The sequence below is a fragment of the Propithecus coquereli genome, unplaced genomic scaffold (assembly GCF_000956105.1).
Source record: "Propithecus coquereli isolate 6110/MARCELLA unplaced genomic scaffold, Pcoq_1.0 Scaffold53, whole genome shotgun sequence".
NCBI classification, from domain to species: Eukaryota; Metazoa; Chordata; class Mammalia; order Primates; family Indriidae; genus Propithecus; species Propithecus coquereli.
In genome coordinates, this window is record NW_012151174.1 from 229,610 (window position 1) to 250,763 (window position 21,154).

Consider the following 21,154-nt stretch of genomic DNA (forward strand, 5'->3'; position numbering starts at 1 on the left):
TTTTAGTTGTCCGATTAATTTCTTTCTATTTTTAGTAGAGACGGGGTCTCGCTCTTGCTCAGGCTGGTTTCGAACTCCTGAGCTCAAACAATTCGCCCGCCTTGGCCTCCCAGAATGCTAGGATTATAGGCGTGAGCCACCGCGCCCGGCCTCACAGCAAGGATTTCTTAAGCTGAGTCTAACTCCACAATGCATTTGTTTGTTCAACACATGCCCTGAGTTCCCACTCTTTCTGATACATGGCTGTGATCATCTGGGCCTGACAGAGCTCAGGGACCAATAGGGAATCAGACGAGGACGCTCTGTATCATAAATCAGTAAGGGGACATACCCAGACCAAGTTTCTCTGAGAAGGGGACCCATGAGCTAAGTCCTGAAATGAGCCAAGTTTGTGGGTGGGAGGAGAGTATTCTATATAAAGAGAAGTGTTACGTGTACATAAGCCTGATGGTGAGACACCATAGGGTCAGACTGGCTGAAGCATAAAGGACGAGGGGGAAGTAATTTCAGGTACAGCTGGAGAGCCATGTAAGGACCACATTCATTCACTCAGTAACAACTGTTTATTGAGCTGCTGAAGTTTAGTGATTAAGATGCTGTTGTGGAAGGTGGACAGCGTCAGCTCTACCATTTACTAACTTGTAGCCATGGGTAAATTATTTCACCTTGTTTCCTTATCAAAAAGGGGGTTAATTAGTATTTTATATTATATAGGGTTGCTCTAAGGATTAAGTGGGTTAGCACATTTAATACACAGTGAGTGCATGACACACATGAGCTATCACTACAAGATGCCAGGCAATGTGCTAGGTGTCAGGGGCTGTGTGAGGGTCTAAGTCACCTTGGGAGTTTGGACTTGATGGTGATGGCAGGGCAGAGCCTCTGCTTGTTTTGAATAGGGGAGTGGCCTGCTCAAAACTGTTTCAGAAAGATCACTTTGGCTGCAGGGGAGAGGTATACAATTAAGGGAGACTCAAAACTTGAAATCAGACAGCAGACTGAAGCAAAGTACAAGGTCCAGTTTCTGACATAAAAGTACAAATGTGGTATTCTTTCTCTCTCCAATCAGAAGACCACCTTAGGGCTTCCCCTTCAAGAAGTGGCAGAAGCACCTTCCCAAGGAGCTTCCTTACCACCCGCGGTGCTCACAGGGCCCAGCCTGTATCATGTCTGTTCATCTCTAATCACATGCATAGGTCAAGATCATGGAGGGCCGAAATGCAAACACTGGCTGGACTGAATCCTGCCCCAGTTCCTGCAATGTGGTCCCTGCCGTGTCTTCCCAGCTCAGCAAAAGTGGTCCCGGTCACCTCTGCTCTGACTGGAATAGAACACTGTGGTGTTAGTCTTCCTTGTGGCTGCCAGCTTCACTACAGGAACATCCCATAATGCACAGAAACCGGCACTGTCGGCTGGACATGCTGGCTCATGCCTGTAATCCTAGCACTTTGGGAGACCAAGGTGGGAGGCTCACTTGAGGCCAGGAGTTCAAGACTAGCCTGGGAAATACAATGAGAATTCATCTCTACAAAAAAAATAATAAAAAATTAGCCAGGTGTGGTGGAGCGCCTATAGTCCCAGCTACTTGGCAGGCTAAGGGCAGATGGCTTGAGTCCAGGAATGCAAGGTTGCAGTGAGCTGACTGTGCCACTGCACTCCAGCCTGGGTGACACAGTGAGACCCTATCTCAAAAAAAAGAAAAAGGAAAAGGAAAAGAAAGAAAAGAGAAAGAAAAAGAAAAAGGCACCCTCAACCAACAAATCCACCACCACCAGAGCCATTTGTACAACAGGCAACTGTTAGGAGTCTTGTTCCTACTAAAACACTCTCGTGCCAGTCCAGAGCCTATAGACCTGCCTCTGAAGTGTGGCATTATTCAGAGTGTGCCATGTTTGTAGCCTTATCTCTTACACCTCACTGTGTTGTCCCCTAGGCTCCAAGTATTGTACTCTCTAAGGTTTGCTGAGATGACTTATCCTGTCTTCTTCACTTGGAAGGCTGTTTTGTCCTTTTTGTTGTATGGATGAGACCAGACACAGAAGTCCTCCCCTCTGGTCCCCTGAGGCCACTGATTTCACACTTTCTTCAACTCCCAACCCTGAGCCTTTTTAAAGTCGTGGCATCTTCTGAACAAAGGAAACTGCATATGGAAACTTAAAACTAGAAGTAGAGATGATGTGGTCAACACAAGAGTCAAGGCCTGTAGTTCCATACTGCCACAAGCCCACAGGACCGCATGCTCTGACGGAACAGACTTTAGGAAACACTGCCACATACTGACAAGTTAAATTGCTGCAACCTCTTTGGAGTGCAGTCTTGGTGGTAGCTGTCAACATTTAAAAATACACCTTTGACCCAGAAGCTAACTTTCAGGACAACTACTACAACTATATCCCCACAAGAATACAAAGATGTATATGCAAAATGCTCTTGCCAGCATAGTTAAAAGTGCCCCAATGGTAAGTGGGAGTGGCTAAATCGCATAGGAGATCCCGTGTGGGGACACAAAAAGATCTCCAAGTTACTCTGGTACTGGTAAAAAGACAATGTCACTGTAGCATTATCTGTTCCGGCAAACAACTTTCAGAGCCATGCACAGGAAGACTGGCTAAATTAAAGTAGGATACCCAGACTCCTGCATCAGAATACTAGACAGCCACTAAATATAAAAGTGCAAAACTAACCAAATATCCACAAAGGAGGGGCTAAGTTACATCAATTATGGTCGAGCCACACAATAGCTACAGGTAATATAAAAGAACAAAGAAGTCCTCTTGGTAGTGCTATAAAAAGATCTCTAAGATATACAATTAAGCAAAAAAGGAGGAGTAACATGTATAATATACTACCTTTAGTGTGAAGGAAGAAAAGTAACAACGATCTTTCTTGATAAAGAAACCCTGAGTACCAGTGGGTTCACATGTGGGAAGGTACATATGAAAAATGGGTAGAGAGAGGTCTGAAGAAAACTTCACACTATATACACCTTTTTATATTCCTAGATCTATTTTGAAAAATATGTAACTGATTAACTATTCAAAAAATGTGTTTTATTGAGCTAGATCTACACTATCTGTGTGGACAGGGAAAGATGGCCAAGATTTACCGTTAAGTGAGAAAAAAATGTAAGGTTCGCAGAGTATAAACATGCTTAAATTTTGTTTTAAAAAAACACATTTTAGGCTGAGCATGGTGGCTCACGCCTGTAATCCTAGCACTCTGGGAAGCCATGGCGGGAAGATCGCTTCAGCTCAGGAGTTTGAGTCCAGCTTGAGCAAGAGCAAGAGCAAGAGCAAGATCCTGTCTCTACTGAAAATAGAAAAACTAGCCAGGTGTTGTGGCGCATGCCTGTAGTCCCAGCTATTCGAGAGGCTGAGGCAGGAGAATCGCTTGATCCCAGGAGTTTGAAGTTGCAGTGAGCTACGTTTTTGCTTTAAATTGTCATATAATGACTTCACTTTTTCTTAAATCATATTAGAGTATACAGGTATGCCTTTCTCATAGCAATCCTGCATCCACATAAAAAGCTACCTTTTCAATATGAGATAAAGGTATTTCACAAAAAAAATGCAAGGTTTTCATGTCTGCTGGCATACCTACAGCAATGGCTTCAGGAATTTCCTTTTCTTTCTTAATGGTCCTTACACTGGATTCATTTATCTTGAAATGGTAGGCAACCACAGCCGCAGACCAAAACCTACAGTGCATATCAAGCAATGCAACTTTTTCTTATAATGTCATGATTTTTTTAATACTCTCGAAACTTGAGCTTACCACAATAGCAACAAGAGATGGTTATGAAACTATTACAGTATGTACTGTAGTTAATTTTATGCAGTTACGATTTAATATTACATCTTCATGTTTGTTTACATTCTCTCGACTGTAAATGATGACACATAAGGTCTATACAAGTGTCTGCATAAGTTTCGATAAATTTTAACTTTTCAAAATATTTGTGTATATTTTACGGTAATAAATGATAGACTAGTATCTACATATATTTTATGCATTCATGACATACCTAACCTTTTCTTAATTTGTTCAATATTTCTAGGCTACATGGTTTGTATGCAGTTTTTTCAAATTGTTGCAAATCTCCGAAACTTTTTCCAATATATTGGAAAAAAATTCCACATGTAAGTGGACCCATGCAGTTGAGACCTGTGTCATTCAAGGGTCAACTCTGTGTGCACACATACACACACACAGAAAAACGGCAAAGCAAATGTAGCAAATGTTAGAATCTGGATAAGGCCCTATGAGAATTATTTATTCTTAAGCTTTTCTCTAAGTTTGAAATTATTTCAAAGTAAAAAGAGAAAAAGGAAAAGAATAGTACACGTATACAAATATAAAGGAAGGAATGAGAACTGTTAGGATAGAAAGGCTAGTAGGTGCCAGTGAATGTAAAGAGAAAAATTTACATTTCCTTTCTTTTGGCTCTTTTTGGATGTTTGTGAAAACAGAGTCCCAGCAGGTTGCCTGCTAGCTTTCCAGAGAAACAAAGCAGCAAAGAGTAGGGAGAGCTCAAGATTGATCTTGAGCTGTTATTAGAAAATTGGGAGATGCTCGCATCGGCAGCACATATACTAAAATCGGAATGATACACAGGTTAGCATGGCCCCTGCGCAGGGATGACATGCAAATTTGTGAAGCATTCCGTATTTCGATAAATTAAAAAAAAAAAAAGAGAAAGAAAGAAAGAAAATCGGGAGATTCAAGCCCTCCCTAACAGAACAAGCCCCAAAGTAAGCCTCCATCAGGGTAGTTACTTCCTCTGGGGCCTCCAGCACATTTTACAAACATCTCTTATAACTCCTAATAATAGTATTAAGTGGTAATTACTGAACACTTACTATGTGCCAGGCATTGTTGTAAGTGCTTTTAAGAGATTAATTTAATGACTCTACACAAAATTCTCATTAGGTGCAGATTCTCATTTAGAGGACACTAAAAGACAGGAAGGTTAAGTTGCCCAGGGCTGCGAGTGGAAGAGCAGGGACTGCGTCCAGGGGGTCTGGCCTGGAAGCCTGCAGCCACATTCCATAGCACTGTTACTGTCAGGCAGCAGCTCAGACGCCCTCTATCCTGTTGTTTTGCATCTGCCTCGGCTCTTCCTGTAGGAAGCCTGGCTCAACCAATGTGAAGTGAAGAAAGGGACCAGTTTTGGGATAAGATGATGCCAATGTGGGGTGAGAGCCAACAACATGGCCTTTAAGAGCAGTTAAGCTATTTCCTAGCAATGAAAGATAAAAAATTCCTGGGTTTGTTTAGAAAACATCACTCTGGTATCTAGGAATGGAGGAAGGCTGTGCATACCTGAAGTTCCCAAACCTCTTCAGGGTGTCATCTGACAGCTTTGCACACAAGACCAGAGAGGGTGGGATGGCAGAATTTTGCACAAAATGACAGTAAACATTCCAGTCTGTTAAGCAGAGACAAAGAAGTATGGCAAGAGTGGCAGACAATGGATCGAGGTATCCTGAAAAAGAAGTCTGTAGCCCATCATCTGATTCTGCCAACTCCTACAGGCTGCTAGCACTCACCGCAAAGCAGCCAATCACATCGTTCTCTGCAAACTTGTCTCCATAGTTTTCAAACCGGCTGTTGGTGGATTTCTTCCCAGTGCCTCCATAGCCGTAGGAGAAAGGCTCTTCACCTGACGGAAGAAACAGGCAGAGGCAGCTTAAACCTTCAATGATCAAAACAGCTTCCATGGCTGCCACATACTTTCACTTTTGAAGAAAAAATCATTTTCTTTGCTAGTTTTAGATGCCCTTTTTTTTGGAGGGGTGGGGGAGGTTCAAAGGAAGCCCTTTATCGCATAGAACTCTAGGGGTCTCGATGGGTCTGGTTGTTAAGTCTGGGTGTAGGAGATGAACTGAACTGCTCTATGCAGAAGGGAGAAATTGGAAAGAAAGGGAGGAAAGGAAGAGAGGAGCTGTGATGGAGAAGGATGGCTACCATGCTGAGATGTAACCCTTTCCCACGACACTCAACATTCAGTCAAGCCTAATAATGTCATTGACATTTGGTACCAATGTGTTTTTGATAGAAATTAGTGGAGGGGCTGGGTTTTGCTTCTGGCGATCACGATGACTGATCCGTGGGAAAGGGACTGGTTTTTCTCAGGCTACAGAACTGGGTGGTGAAGTGACCTGACTGAGATCTCACGGGCCCTGGCTAATGCCTGGATGACACACAGATCCTTGGGCATAACCCATAGAGTATCCCACCGGAAAAGCAGGCACTGACAAGCATGAATTCCAGGCCTGGTTCTTTTATGAACCAGCTGTGTGACCCTGGACATGGTGTCCGACCTTTCTGGGCTCTGTTTCCTCATCTCTATCAACTGCCCACCACCTACATCTCAAAACTGAGAAAAGGTTAAAATGAGATGACCTATGAGTCTTACATAAGACATGTTTATACATACGGAGATGAAAACTAGATACTCCTTTTGACCTAAGGATTAATCTTAAGTAGTCAGGCAATTGCACACAAGGATAATAGCTCAAGTGCTTAACAGCAAAAATTTGCAATAAACTTAAATGAGCTACAAAAGGAGTCTTGTTAAATAAATAATACAACTAAAAACTGGAAAATTATGCAGTGGTCAAAAAGCTATATTTATCTACAAAATTGTGCCCATAATATAAGAGATCGAGCTACATAAAGTATTCATAGCATGACTCAGTTTGAAATTGTACGAAAAACAAAAACAAGTCCAGAAGATTGTTGATTAAAATATTAACATTAGTTGTTATCTTTCAGGTTTAGGGAGGATTTGCATTTATCCCTTTCTGTATAGGGCCTGAATGTTTACAAGAAGTACTATTACTTTCCTAATTAGAATGTATATATGACCAAGACAGAAAGTCTCAGCACTGGTCATCATAATCACTCACTTGGGGTCAGAAGGTCACTGAGGCCTGAGGACCTGCAATCAAAACCTTTCCTTAGGCAGGCAGCCCTCCCTCTCTCTGCAAACCAGCCCAGCCCTGGTCTCTGCTTCCTCTGTTCCTCTAGCTTAGCCTCTGAACAGAAAATCCAGACAGAACTTAATGGGACCTGAGAACTTATTTTCAGTGTGGTCTGAGGACAGCAGACATTAATCTTTTTTAAAGAAAGGGAATGCTGTCTTAAAGAGAACTTCAAGCCCTCTCCTAGAAGATGAAGAGTAAGAATTGATTCTTCACAGAAAAGCTATTAGATGACTGACTGGGGTCCTCCCAGTTGAATCCAGTATGCCTGAAGACACGCGGTGGCATATGCCTAATCCTTGTGCCTGTTCCGCCCAATGCTAGTCCTAAGTCTGACACTGGGAAGGGAAACAGGAGCCTTGAGAATTCAGGAGAAGGGGCAAATCGCTTATTCCCTGGACTGCTTAGCTGACCTCCTCTTACCTAGCTGGGTGCTGCAGGAATCCAGGGACCAGCCAACACGGACAACGTGGGGGTCAGGCTCTGTAGACGGAAGATGCTTCACAGAGATTTCCTCATTGATCTGGGGAGAGGACAAAAGGCTCAAGACTAATTCTCTGGAGGCTGGTGGGTTATGAGGCAATACAAGAGGGAAGCACATCAGGCATTAAAAAGTAGCAATGGTTTTTACTGCTGGGGAACAGGAATTTAAGCAGCTCTGAAGAAGCTGCTGTACTGAAACCAGGGCCTCCAGAAGTATCAGGAGAGCACAGAGCCACAGAGACAGGCATTACAAAATACAGTATTTTTGAGTTTGAGGGAGTCTCATAATATATGGTAGAAGGATAAATTAGTACAATGCCTTTGGAGGGCAATCTAGCAGTCTCTATCAAAACTGAAAATGCACATGCTCTATAACCCAGCAATTCCCCTTCTAGTTTATCCCACAGATACACTACTATGTGTACGAGTAAGACATGTGTGAGTGTGTGTTTGTGCATGCAATATTTGGTGCAGCTCTGTTTTAATATACATATTTTTTAAAAATCAGAAAAAATACCAATAAAGCACTGGTTATATTATGGCATATCCATGCCATAAAATACAGTGCAGCAGTTAAAAAGAATGAGGCAGGGATAATGTATAGGCATGGAAAAATGTCCAAGATACAGCATTAAGTAAAAGCAGCAGGGGAAAAAACACCTGCTGACTTAACCTCTAATTAAGTTAGAGATTACACTGTCTAATACCTGTATCTATCTGGGGCCTTTGGAAAGTTACCATATTTCGGCTTTTCATATGCACATTTTCCACATTTTAACATTTCCGAAATTGCAAACCATCTTAAAATTGACGGGATAAGAAAGCATTGTGTAATTTGGCAGTGTTTCTCTATGAGTAGCGCATAAAATAATGTACAACTTACATTGATGGTGTCTTAGTCAATAAAATATGACCCTCTGTCTCAGCTTCCACTTTTAAAAACTGGGGATAACAGTACTGTGAGGATTAATGGAGATAATCCATGTAAAGAGCTTGGCACTTACCTTGTGCGTGCAAAATGCTCTACAGATATTAACTATCATAAATGTACAAAGGATACTGGATGTGCAAAGATACACAAGAAATTGTTAACACAGAAGTTACCGCTAGGGAGTAGGATGGGGACTGAGGACATGAGAGTAACTTCTCCTTTTTCATCCTACACTCTTCTACTCCTTTTCCCAGTTCTACAAACATGTTACCACTAGAATTATAGGCTATACAATACCCAGGTCAAATTCCACCAATGAAAAAGCTGCTTGATGAAGCAATGTATGGTTGGCCTGCTTTTCTGATATGCTATTTAGCAATGGTATAGTTCTCTTGAGTTCATCACAGTTCTGTTTGCTTGGACATAGTCCATGCTCGATCCAATCTCTTTTGCAGTTGCAGCTCTGACCAAGGCAATTGGTGGCAGGCTATTCCGATGGACAGACCTGCTTTCTGTCCCTATCCATTGTGTTGCTCCTACTTACCTTCATTTCAAAGCACACACGGCCCCTTCTAACCCCATAGCTGGCACGAGCTCCTGACCACAGGTATGCAAAGCCCTCGATTGTGAGTGGATAGCCACTACTCCGATCTCGGGCTACCTTGAAGTGGAGATCGCAGTTATCTGTGGAGGAAAAAGCCTGAAGTTGGCTGATGTTTAAAAGTCCCAAGAGAGGGACAGGCAGAGGGAAATTCCCCAAGAGTTGACCAGGAGTAGAAAAGCTGACACCTTGTTGGGGTAGGTTCAAGAGGAACTAGCATACCCTCTAACCTCTCTTCCTTTGAGCAGAGAGGGTATGGACTATTACAAACTGGCCTATCCCACCTCGGAGAGGAAATGGGGTTCTTCACCTGGTAGAGTACAAGATGGGCTTCAGGGGGACCCTTGGAAATTATACACAAAAGTTTCTGATAAGAATGTATACTTGCTAGGGAGAGGGTCCACATCCTTACTGGTTTCAAATTCAGCTTTTAGAATAGAAAAGGCTAATCCCCACCACCGTATACTTCAATTACCTACCCGTGATAACTCTATCAGCTTGGGGGCCAGACTTCTGTTGCCAACAGCTATATGAGTGCCTGAACCTGACCCACACCTACCTCCCAGGCACCAATGCCTAGGTGCATCACAGGCTCCTGACTCCTCTCGGGGGTCTAGGACTCTCCTGCTGTTACTCTTGGCTCTTCGCACTCTTCAAGGACCCAGTCATGCTTCCAAGAAAGCCTTTCCTGACCATCCCACCCACAGGGCGCTCTCCTTTCTTTAAAGGCTGAGCACCACGGTCCACACATGTGGCATTTGATCAGATGCTGCCTCATGGAACAGTGCCACTAAATACTTTAAAAAATTGTTTGGTTTTACTCCAGGTAGATTTTGTCTTTGAGAGCTTGTGATGGAAAAGACTGTGTATAAAATGTCTTTATGACTTATAAAACACGTAGCCAGTGCTCTATAAACATAAGCTACGTAAAGAAATACTTGAATGAGGGCTGGGCGCAGTGGCTCACGCCTGGAATCCTAGCACTCTGGGAGACTGAGGCGGAAGGATTGCTTGAGGCTAGGAGTTCAAGATCGGCCTAAGCAAGAGTGAGACCCTGTCTCTACCAAAAATAGAAAAAATTACAGGCGTGGTGGTCCATGCCTATAGTCCTAGCTACTCGTGAGGCTGAGGCAGGAGGACCACTTGAGCCCAGGAGTTTGAGGTTGCAGTGAGCTATGATGATGCCACTGCACTCTAATAGCCAGGGTGACAGAGAGAGACTGTCTCTAAAATCAAAAACAAAAACAAATGCACGAATGAATTGCTGCTAACCTGTTCTGTTGAGAAGTGCAGTGTTCTCAGATCTGACTGAACTTCTGGGTGCGTGTCAAAATTTAGATTCACAGGCTAGTTATCACTTAGATTCTGACTTAGGAGGTCTGAGGAAGAACAGGACCTCTATAATCAATCCTCCAAGTGTTTAGATGCACAGCTAAGGGAATAGCCATGTATCCAGTAGAAGGAAAACTAAACTGGAGGATAGACTGCAGGGCAGGCCAGGTTAGTGCCTCAGAGGACAAAGTGGCATTGGTTTCATTAGGAACGTGAGCAGCTGATGGAAACTGGGGAACTGGTTGTCAAAGAGTTAAGTTTCCCCAGCAGCACTCAGATTCCCTTCCTGATTAGATGACAACCCCCTGTCTGTACAGGGTGGTTCAGGGTTTTCCAAATTACTCTTGTATCCATTCTCTGAGGAGTTTCACTGAAAATCTTCTGTGGTATAGAGCAGGATTATTCCTCTCTGAAGAGAAGCTCAGAGAAGTAGAATGATTTGTCCAGGGTGCCATAGCTAGAGTTGGGAGTAGATCTGTCTCCAAACCAGCGCTCTTGCTCCAGAGCTATGCTCTGTCTCACATCTGGACTAACTATGGCTCCGGATGGTGCCAGGCAGATTCTGGTGAAGGTCAAGGAACAATTTCCCAATACTGACTGGAAGGCAGACTCAGATGGGCAATCCAAGGACTCACATGTGTCAATGGCAACAAGGGTGTCATCAAAATCATCTTCATCCTCTTCAGCAGGAGGCTGAGGAGAGCGGCCCCTGTATAGGAAAGAGGTGTTCAGTCACAGGAGAATAGTCAGACGAGCACAGACGAAGGGAAATAAAGGTTCTGCTGGAATTTACAAGTGCCCTCCAAACTGCTTCCTGGATCTCAATTTCTTCCCACAGAGGTTAGCAAAAGAACTCTGCGACCCTATATACTTGCAATGAGAGCAATGACCATTAACTCCTAGGATGTAGACAGGGATTGTATAGGGCAAGCTGTCCTAAAGCAGGCATCAGAATCATTTAGGGAGCTTTTCCAAACTTTCTTTTCTCACACCCCAAGATGTTGATCCATGCCCTCTGCATGCTGAGAACTGCCTCCACACCGAACTCTGTTATTGATTGGAAGCTGCGGTATCCCAAGGGTGCTGGCTAGGAAGGGGAATATGCAAGAGCCTAGATAAACCCCAGGAATTACAATCTGTCCATGTATTAGCCTTCTTAAAATCCTGCATCTGAAAGGGTTTGAAATGACCCATTTTTTTCAGTTTCTTTCTCTCTTTCAAAAGTGTCCTAAATTATGAACAAGAGTCATCTTCCTACCAAAACACTAAAAAAGGGACTTTGTTAAAATGCTGCTGGTTTCTGTTATACAGCAATAAGGGAGAGTACAGGATAGAAAGGTGGGGTCTAATGCCAAGGGTCCTACTTGGACAGTCTGGATGGTCCTGGTCCACCACATGCACAGATCAGGTAGCCCATGCCCACCTGGCTGTGGCACTCCCCCAGCAGCAGGCTTCCCTCTGGTGGAGTGCCCTTCTGGCCCTTCCCACCCAGGGCTAGCACAGAGCCTGGTACAAAGAAGCAGCTCATCACATGTTAAGTCCATCCTAGAAAGCTTTCCCTGCCAGCCCGGGACCAGAGCAAGTATTCCTTCTCTGTTGTCCATCAGCAACTAGCTTCTAGGTCTCTGTTCTTTGGGAGGCAGTGGAAGAAACCCATATAGCGTGGGTTCCATGTCCTAATTTTAGTCACAGCCTGTGAGACCCAGGCTCTGCCTAATAAGCTAGTATAGAAGGTGGACTCCAACAGGTAGGAAATAAAATGTGGCAGATGACCAGTCCAGATGAGCATAAGAGTGGTCATGCCTAGTTTCCATGATTGGAAAAGGCTTCAGAGAAGATGTGAAGGAGGGAAGAAGGAGGGGTAGGACTGGGCCTGGACAGAGGGCTTGTCAGAAGAGGGGAAAGGGAACTGACCAGAGGCCACTCCCTCTTGTGAGCTCCTGAAACTCACCTGCATCCTAACTACTCACCGCCAAGGTTGTGGCTTACATCTGATTGTGTCTGTCTCAGTCCCCACAGTGGGACAATAAAGGGTAAAACCTACTGTTCAAATCATCTCTATGTCCCCAGTGACCAGCCCAAGGGTAGCCACCTCGTGAAAGCAATGTGAGTGCTAAACGAGTGAGTGAATGGCTGGAAGGAGGATGTGTGTTTGGGAGTAGGCTTGGGAAATAGATCTTTCTTTCACCCTAGCAGCTGATAAGAACAGGATACCATGGAGGACTGCAGGAGCAATAAGACAAAGAACTAAAGAGGCAGGCTGGCATCTCACACATGAAAGCCTAAGGTGTTCAGAATTTACCCCACAGGCAATAAGGAGGAACTGGGGAAGGGAAACTGAGTCTCACAGTGAGTGCAGGAAGGAATAGGGAGAGAGTGTGAGGGCAGGGGGAACTCCGCTCAGCTCCTCTAGATTAGTACGAAAGTCCCAGCAGGCATGGGGCTACAGACATAGAGACCTACTGGAACAAGGGTGACTGTCGCCTCATACACCTACCTCCTATCCTCTCGGTGCTCAAAGTACCCCCGGCCCCGGTTTTCTTCGTAAGGCCTCTTGCGACTCTGGAATTGCTGTCTGTCTTGCTTGAACTGAGAAGCTTCAGGTGGGAGGAAGCTGGTGGGTGCTTCTTGCTTCATCTCTGTCTTCACTTCTAGTGTCAGGACAAATCCAGATGGTCAAGACACTCGGAAGCTCCCCGGCTATCACTTTTCCGGTGCCTTTTACCTCAGGAGATGCCAGCAGGATTCTGACTACAGTGGTGAAGGGCTGGGCACGGGCAGCTTGCTGGGTTCAACAGAAGCCTGCTGAGCCAGCCAAGAAGGCTGTACTAGACAGACAACAGAGCTAAAATGTCGTGACCCTACCTTCTCCAATTTCTCCTCCCAAAGAACCTCTCCACCTCAGTTCTTACAAAGATTCTTCAGTCTAGCAAAGGAGCGGGGCAGAGGGTGAATTTGACAGAGTGCTGTGATCCTAGAGCTAACTCTACCGGCTCCAGTCACCATACCATAAAGCCCAGAATCGCTCCAAGAAGGGAGGATCTGCAGTTAAGCCACCCCATAGGTGTGATAACCTCATTTTAGTCGTACCACGAACAGTAAGTCAGGATGGGATAATGTGCTGTGGACCACGGGAAAGTCCCAGGTGTCAGGTAGGCTCCAAGAATCGGCGCCTAACCAAAAGCAAACGGTGCATTCAGCCTAGCCTCATCTCTCCCACAGCATTTATCCCCAATGCTGTGGCTCACTCACATCTACTCATTTCAGCATTCAATCTAAGACCACCTTGGGGCACTCCCTAGCTTTGGCATGTGGACCAAATCTTGCAGAGAAGGCTCCTGGTTCTCTAGAGCAGGCATGATGCTTAGTCATCTTGAAGAGAGTCTCCACCGTTCCCAGCACAGGGCTGGGCTCACACACGGCCCCGGGTGAATGTCTGTGGATAATGGCACAGAAAATATTCTCCTTGGGCCAAATGATCCTACAAGTCTCACAGAGTCTGACACAAATCTGCGGTTTAACCTACATTAATTCAAGTCCTCAGCCACCCACAAGAAATGTCTGGGGATTTCACTTTGTGGATGAACCAGAATGGAATTAGATAAAATCAACTAGATTCACTAAGAAAAGGCACTGGGGCCACAACACAGTGAAAGGAGCACAAGACTGGGAATCAGTCCTGGCTCTATCATTTCCCAGCATTGGGACCCTGCTTTCCAAATAGTAAGACACAAATGGTGAGGAATGCTGCTTATTAAACAAGAGAACTAGCCTGGGAGCCAGTTTCCCGGGTTCTAGCCCCAGCTCTGCCATTAGACAAGTCAACTCCCCAATTTGTAAAATGGAGAGGAGAGAGTTGGATTATGTATCTGTTTCCCAAAACAGCATTATGGGGAACTTTGTTATGCAAAAACAGATTTACATGTTTGGAAATACTGAGTTTAAACAACACGACACAGGGTTTTTTGTTTCAATATCCAGGACTTTTCAGAACCTTTAATGCTCTGATGAGCATAGCGTATCTTTAAGAGAGGCCTATGCTACACTTTCTAGACACATCTAACTAAGGAACCTTTTTCTGAGGAGTTCCTAATAACATCTCTTGGAAGAATATTCTTTAGAACATGGAAATACCAAACTACACTTAGAAGGCTCTTTCTGGCTTCTACATTCTAAGATTCTAAATACTCTTAAGTATTAACCTCCAGGTCTAAACTCTCCAGGGTGCTGATACTAACATGTAAAAATCTCAACACTTGGGAGTGGGACTGAATTCTTTCCTTCAAAAAAACCTTGCCGAAGTGACAAAGCCCAGATAAATTGCCCAAGAAAAAAAGATGCAAAATTTCTCTGGGAAGACAAGCTTTCAACAGAGGGTAAGGGCTCAGGGAGATTCTGCTTCCATCAAAAGAGATGAACCGTATGTGTCTTCCTACCTGCACGATAGGCCTGTTGTTGCTGCTCCATTTCCAGTGGTCTCCTCTCATAGCCTGACTCGTTTTCTTGCTTGATGACTTGGGTCTCATAGAATTGGTTCTGCCTGGTAATATTGTCCATGGCATCTTAAAACAAAAAATCCCAGCCAGTTAAAAAGGTGCTTCATGGAGGACCTTGAACCACAGGTGGCTTCTTTCTTGCCACATGACACCATCCCCATGGGGGTCAGTTAGTCTGACAAAGGCTAAAGTGTGACAACACCTTCAGATGGAAATCTATCAGGGCAGTCAGTGGCCCCAGATGCCTGAGGACACGCCCTCTTGCCCCTTAGAAAGTTGCATATCTACCTGTGACAAGGTTCTACAGAAACCCAATAAACAAAACCAATTGAAGCAGAAGTGCTCTGGTTGAAGCAAAGAGATGGGAAAGTCAGAGAAGGTGTCCAGTTTGACCTCCCCAACTAAGTTCCCAGTCCAGGGCGTGGGCCATCTCCACAGACAACTGGGACTTTGTGGAGCACAGTTAAAAAACCACCAACCTAGATGTTTTCTAAGATGGTGTAATACTTAGGGAGTCACTTTCAGGGCACAACCTTAAAAATGGTTCAGGCCGGGCGTGGTGGCTCACGCCTGTAATCCTAGCACTTTGGGAGGCCGAGGTGGGAGGATTGCTTGAGGTCAGGAGTTCAAGACCAGCCTGAGCAAGAGCGAGACCCCTGTCTCTACAAAAAATAGAAAAATTAGCCAGGCATGGTAGCATGTGCCTGTAGTCCCAGCTACTTGGGAGGCTGAGGCAGGAGGATCGCTTGAGCCTAGGAGTTTGAGGTTGCAGTGAGCTACGATGATGCCACTGTCCTCTAGCCAGGGCAACAGAGTGAGACCTTGTTTCCAACCCCCCACCCCCAAAAATGGTTCAGAGCAAAAACCAGCCCTTCTCCAGTCACTATTCCTACCTGCACAGCCAACCCTCTTTGAGAATCTCTTCTACCCCACAATAGCTGCAAAGGTAAGGGTAATGATGTTGGCTGAAGGGAAAATGGGGAAGGAAGGAAAGGAGCTGTTAAGAAAACAAGAATCATAACAGTGACCTTCAGACTCATTAGGGATAGGTTCTAAAATATTTGGAGTTAAGTTGGAAGGGTTGCGGGAAGACGTCTTATGGGTCCAGGAGCTTAACTGAAGAGTGGTAAGAACAACAATAGTAACTACTCATGGAGTGTATACTATACTCCAGACACCGGGATACAACTGAAGATAAGCTTGCCCCACTGAAGCCTTCAGTTTAGTGAGACAGACACGTATTAAACAAATACACAAAAATTTAAGTATGGTTGCCTTAGGGGCTACACAGTACCACCAGGAGCTAACAAAGGGACCTAGAAAATAACCGATAAGCCTTGACTGAAAGGATACATAGGTGATGACTCAGTGATGAGAATTAAGAACATTCCTGGGGTTGGGATAACACACGAGAAAGCTTAAAGGCAGGACTAAAACCAGAGTACCAAACCAGAAACTCCATCAAGGAAGAGAACTTTACAAAGGTAGGATGGGCAACACATAGGCTCTCCATCCCCAGGGTCCTACCAGTAGCTGTGCCAGGAGCCAAGAAGCAGAACCAAAGGGAAGGAGAGACTATTCTGCCACTTGCTAACTGATCAGATCCTTTCTCAGAGGACAAATACATCTGGGCACAAACCAGGTACAGCCCAAAGGGAGGTAAGTCACAGGTCACATGATCTGCTACAGGTCTGTTTACCAAGGCTGAATGAAGGATTGCAGTGAGGAATGAAGGGGGAATCAAAGCATTTTGTTGTAGTGGGTAGAGGAGAAAGGAAGAAGTAGAATTATCTCCTTAACTGGAACAAGGGGTCTTTCATAGTACTCTGCTTTTTCCAGGCTCCAGGCACAGTGCTCTTCTCCCCACAAAGCCCGGTGTCTCTTCTCAAGCATCTTTCCTGTGCCCAGAGGCAGTCTCGCCTGGAGAAGCTATGATTTTAAGTCCTTCTCCACTCTCTAAAACATCCCCCTCCTAATAATAGGCAGGCCCAGTGTTAAACTGCTAAACTCTGGACCTGTGTGTTCTCATTCATAACCCCCTCCCCAGGGGGTGGGGAGACACTGTTATTAACCCCATTTTATATGTAAAGAAACCAGGCTCACCACAGGTGAAGTGACTTGCTAATGTCACTAAGCCAGATTTGAAACAAAGTCTGAGTCTAGAGTCTATGCTCTGAAACAGGAAACTCGCTTCCTCTTAGAGACACCAGGTCAGGACTACCCCATTGCTTCTTCCTAAGCGTTCCTGTCACAGTCCCTCCTGCTCTAGACACGCACACGGGGCCACTCCTCTCTTCACAGGTCTCTGCATTGGGAAGTCCTCTTCCCAGCAACTGGATCCTGGATAATCCCTAGGCTGCTGTCTACCCCAAGTCTACACTCAGACTGCTGCCCTCCCGAAGACCCTATCTCTCATGAACAAGTATCAAATGCCAATCTTATATCTCGTCTCTCCTCATTCCCTTAGCCCCAAGCCCTTTTTTCAGAGAAACACCATCAACTCTGGATGCCAGAGTCCTTTCTACTTACTCGTTAAACTCTCCTGTCCCCTCGTTTTCCAGTCCTGCTAGAAAACTGCCCTTTTCTAACTCCAGATTCACTTCTTCCCATACCAGGGTCTCCTCTCCCCAGACAACTGCAAATCTACCCTAGCCCCTTTCATTCCCAGAGTCATACCTTCTGGCTGATGCAGAGGTTCCCCGCTAGGGCTCCCACTCCCTGGACACACAAGAGTCTTCCCAGCTCTAAACCCTCAGGTCCTTTGTCCAGGGAAGCATCCTTCCCTCCCCCACCAGCCTGTGGACACCAGGGTTCCTTATGCCTCTTCTAGAAGTCAACCAGGAAGTCCTCCGATCTCGCAGCACCAAACGTCCAAGTTGCGCCTGTCTCAAGGGTGGACGTCCAACTCCGGGAGAGGTGGTGGGTCCCCCCATAGTCCAATCACACGCTGGCCGACCACATCCCCTAAATGCTCACCAACCAAACATCAGAGCACTCAGTCCATCGGACTCTCCCCAGAGCAGACACCTGCGCCTCCACCTCACCAATCCGCCCCAACACCAAATATGAGAACTCCCATTATCCCATCCAGCCACAAACTCTGGGATCCTCCTTCCTCAAAACTCTCCCAGCCCCAAACACCTGGCCGTTCCTTCCCCAGCCCTGGAAACACGGCTCCTAACTCCCAGCCCACACTCTGGGCTAGGACGGCCACCAAGCCCACCGGCTCCAAACCCTAGGATCCCATTACCAAGACCCTCCTCAGTTCCCAAGTAGAAAAAAAAAATCTCTTGTTCTTCCGACTCTCTTCGGCTCCAGAAACCAGTTTCCGGTCTCCGAGCCCTAAGGTCCGGAATCCTCCCCACCCCACCCCGACCCTCATCTCCGAAACCGAGACCCCCCACCACCCCCGGTATCTCTCCTGCACCGAGTGTCGGGATCCACCCTCCGGTCTTCCGGAGGCCCTAGTCCGCAGATCCTTTTCAGCGGCGGGTAGCGGGATCCCCCGATCCTCAGACCGTCTCCCCGACCTCAGGTGCCGGACTCCCGTGTCCCACAGCCCTTCCTCGGCCCAGATTCCGGGCTCCCCGGCCCCCGCCCCGCGCACTCTCACAATGTCCGTCCGGACCCGAGTAGCCGCCGGGCTCCGCGTGCGGCTGCAGCCCGGGCGGCGGTGGCTGTGCGGTCCCCTCCAGCTCGGAGCCCCCCTCGGTCTCGACCTCCTCGTTGTTGTGCCCGGGTCGCCCCGGTTCGTCGTCAGCCTCGAGCTCCCGCTCGTCGTCAGGCTCCTCGGCCTCCAACGCCGCCTGCAGCCGCTCAGCAAGCTCGGCCTTGAGGCCGCGAGTGTCCAGGCCGCGGCGCTGCAGCTCCTCGCGAAGTTCGTTCACCTTCAGACGGCGCACATCCATGGCCCGGGCCCCCGGGGTGGCCCCCGAGCCCGGCCCGGCCTCCCAGGGCTCTGTCCCCCTTAAACCTTTCCTGTCAGGAGGCGAAGGGGGAAAGGGGGGGCCCCCCCACTCCAATGGCGGCGGCGGCTCAAAATGGCCGCCGCCGCCGCCTCCCCCTCCCCCGTGCCCGTGCGATGCAACACGTGTTCCAATTGGCTAGCGCGCGGGGGCAACGGCGCGGGCCCGGAGCATCGGCCAATCAGAGCATGGTTTGCAAAAGAACAGCAATGAGAGGGCCCAAGAGCTGCCAGGGAGGAAGCGTTGGTCTACGTCTAAGCGGCGGCCCGAGCGGAGGGCGGGAAAAGGCAGGAGGCGGAGCACGCGCTGGTTGGGTAGCGCCCGCGCGCCAGCTGCCGTAAGGTCAAATGAGGAAAAGGGAGTAACGACTTGGGCCAATCAGCGGTGAGATCTCAGAATGAGCGCCCCCACCACCTTGCCTGCGCAGTTCTTTCATCAAACTAAGTGTCTCTGTAACACACATTCTGATTGGTTTAGATCTCCCGCCCCTTGAGCAGTCCGAGCGGGTAAAATCACAAGAACCAATCAAATGGAGAGTCGGCAGAAACCCCTCCTTCCCGTTGCCTTTAGGAAACCGGAAAGAGATGAATTCACGAAGGGCCCGCCCCTTGCCGTTAGGGCGGTTTCAAAACAATCTGTCCACCAATCGTAGTTATTGTCTTATCTCACTAAAACTAGTATAGATGCATCGTTTTTAGGAAAAGTTAATCAGATTGGCCATTCTTCAGAGGCTTGCCTCACAAAATTCGCTGTACGAGGAGATACACGGAGTAGAGATTAAGTAGATATACTACTCCTCATCTAGAAGAAACCCAGTTGCTTTTATGAAAAGCAAAATTTTGACTTCAGAGAGTGCTAACGGTTTGAAAATACAGGCTAGACTAACAACGAGAGAAAAGTTGTAAAGGAAATTGTCCCCCTCGTCCCCCCGTGGCTGTACACAGGCGCCTCTCCGCGTTCCCAGCTCGGCCATCTCCCCCCGGGGTTGCTACCTGACAGGGAACGCGCCCTGCACGCGTCCACAGAACCTCCCCCTCCAGAAAGACCTCCGGAAATTCGCCGACCGCTATCCTGAATCCTCTAATCGCCTGTCCAGGAAATCTGGCCGTTTGGCGTCTATACGGACAAGCTCAAACACACGGATTCGTCATTAAGCCTCACGCTAATAAACACAAACGCCACAGTTTCACAATGTCTAACGCTGCACCACCTGTGTCGCCTCTAACTCTAAAGACAAAACTTCCGTAAGAGACACAATCGAGATGCACAATGCAGATGCCCACTGCCTACTAAGTCTTATCTTAAGCCCACAAAAGCCACACACAATCTCTACTTAGACAAAGGGACACACCGCACAGATAAACAAATACGCATGAGTCAGAGCAGATGCATCAGACCGGGGTAATACACCAAACTGCAGTGTAGATGTGCCCACTAAAGTCCGCATAAGTGGGCGACATCAAATGATAAAGACACACAGGACAGTTAGGCTACAAGTCTACACTACAGCAACCGAGACACACAGCACCCACTCAGAAGCGGGACAGACACTCACGTGGGCCCGGAGGTTCCAATCCAGACACCCCGCCCCTCGCCCACGTCCGACTTCCTCTCTCCTCCCAGCTCCCCACAATGATTTGTTCTCAAAAAGTTTGTGGCCCGGATTGAACTGTCCCCCGGTTCTCAGGAGCCGCCACCGGGGGGCGTCCGGGCGCTGCCAAGGGTTCCTCCCTCTGCTGCCGGCCACACCCAGGAACGTGTGCCCGCGAGTGCGTGCAGGACACCGTGGGCTCGACCGGCAGGAGTCGCTTTGTGCGTCCGTGATTATAGGAGGCATTCTGTGCCTGTGTGTTTCTATGTGAGTCTGAACGTTTGAGTGTGTGAGTACCTGTTGGACTCTATTATCTCTTCAGTATTTGTGTCATTTTACTCTGGGTGTATGTCTGTGTTATTCAAGTTTCTTCTTATTCTTGGCGGGTATCTGCCTGTGCATTTTGTAAATATGTTTGTATCTCTGTAGTTTTGTGTGTCTGTGTTACTCTGTGTGTCTGAATTTCAGTGTCTTTGTATTTGTGACAGGTATGCCTGAGTATGTCCATTAATTCATGTGTCTATTGCTTTGCGGGTGTGTGTGTGTGTGTGTGTGTGTGTGTGAGAGAGAGAGAGAGACCCTGTGCACATCTATATGCCTGTTGCTCACTAGGAGTTTCTGAGAGTCTGAATTTCTTTGCTTGTGTTTTTTTTTTTTTTTTTCGTTTCTTTTTTTTTGGTCTATGTGTATGTCCATTTCTGCACTCGTTAGTGAGGAGAGAATTCTGAGACACCACCAAGCCCTTTTTTTTTTTTTGCTGATAAGGAAA

At 46.7% G+C, this 21,154-nt stretch overlaps 1 protein-coding gene across 4 annotated transcripts in view; it reads right to left on the reverse strand.

Annotated features, from left to right (window-relative positions):
• Positions 1-19,022, reverse strand: part of HNRNPUL1 (heterogeneous nuclear ribonucleoprotein U-like 1) — a 35,327-nt gene extending 16,305 nt beyond the window's left edge. Inside the window, exons 1-7 of one of the 4 annotated variants that reach the window (XM_012657074.1) lie at positions 18,443-19,022; positions 14,770-14,895; positions 12,831-12,984; positions 10,969-11,042; positions 8,945-9,084; positions 7,410-7,509; positions 5,550-5,662 (exon numbers count right to left, since the gene is read on the reverse strand). In XM_012657074.1, the coding sequence (XP_012512528.1) occupies positions 5,550-5,662; positions 7,410-7,509; positions 8,945-9,084; positions 10,969-11,042; positions 12,831-12,984; positions 14,770-14,895; positions 18,443-18,737 (1,002 nt within the window). In that variant the 5' untranslated portion in view covers positions 18,738-19,022. Of the gene's footprint in view, positions 1-5,549; positions 5,663-7,409; positions 7,510-8,944; positions 9,085-10,968; positions 11,043-12,830; positions 12,985-14,769; positions 14,896-15,362; positions 15,381-15,722; positions 15,888-18,442 lie in introns of those variants that run through there. The other 3 variants (XM_012657075.1, XM_012657076.1, XM_012657077.1) reach the window with 3 other exon arrangements.
• Between the last annotated feature and the right edge of the window lie 2,132 nt (positions 19,023-21,154).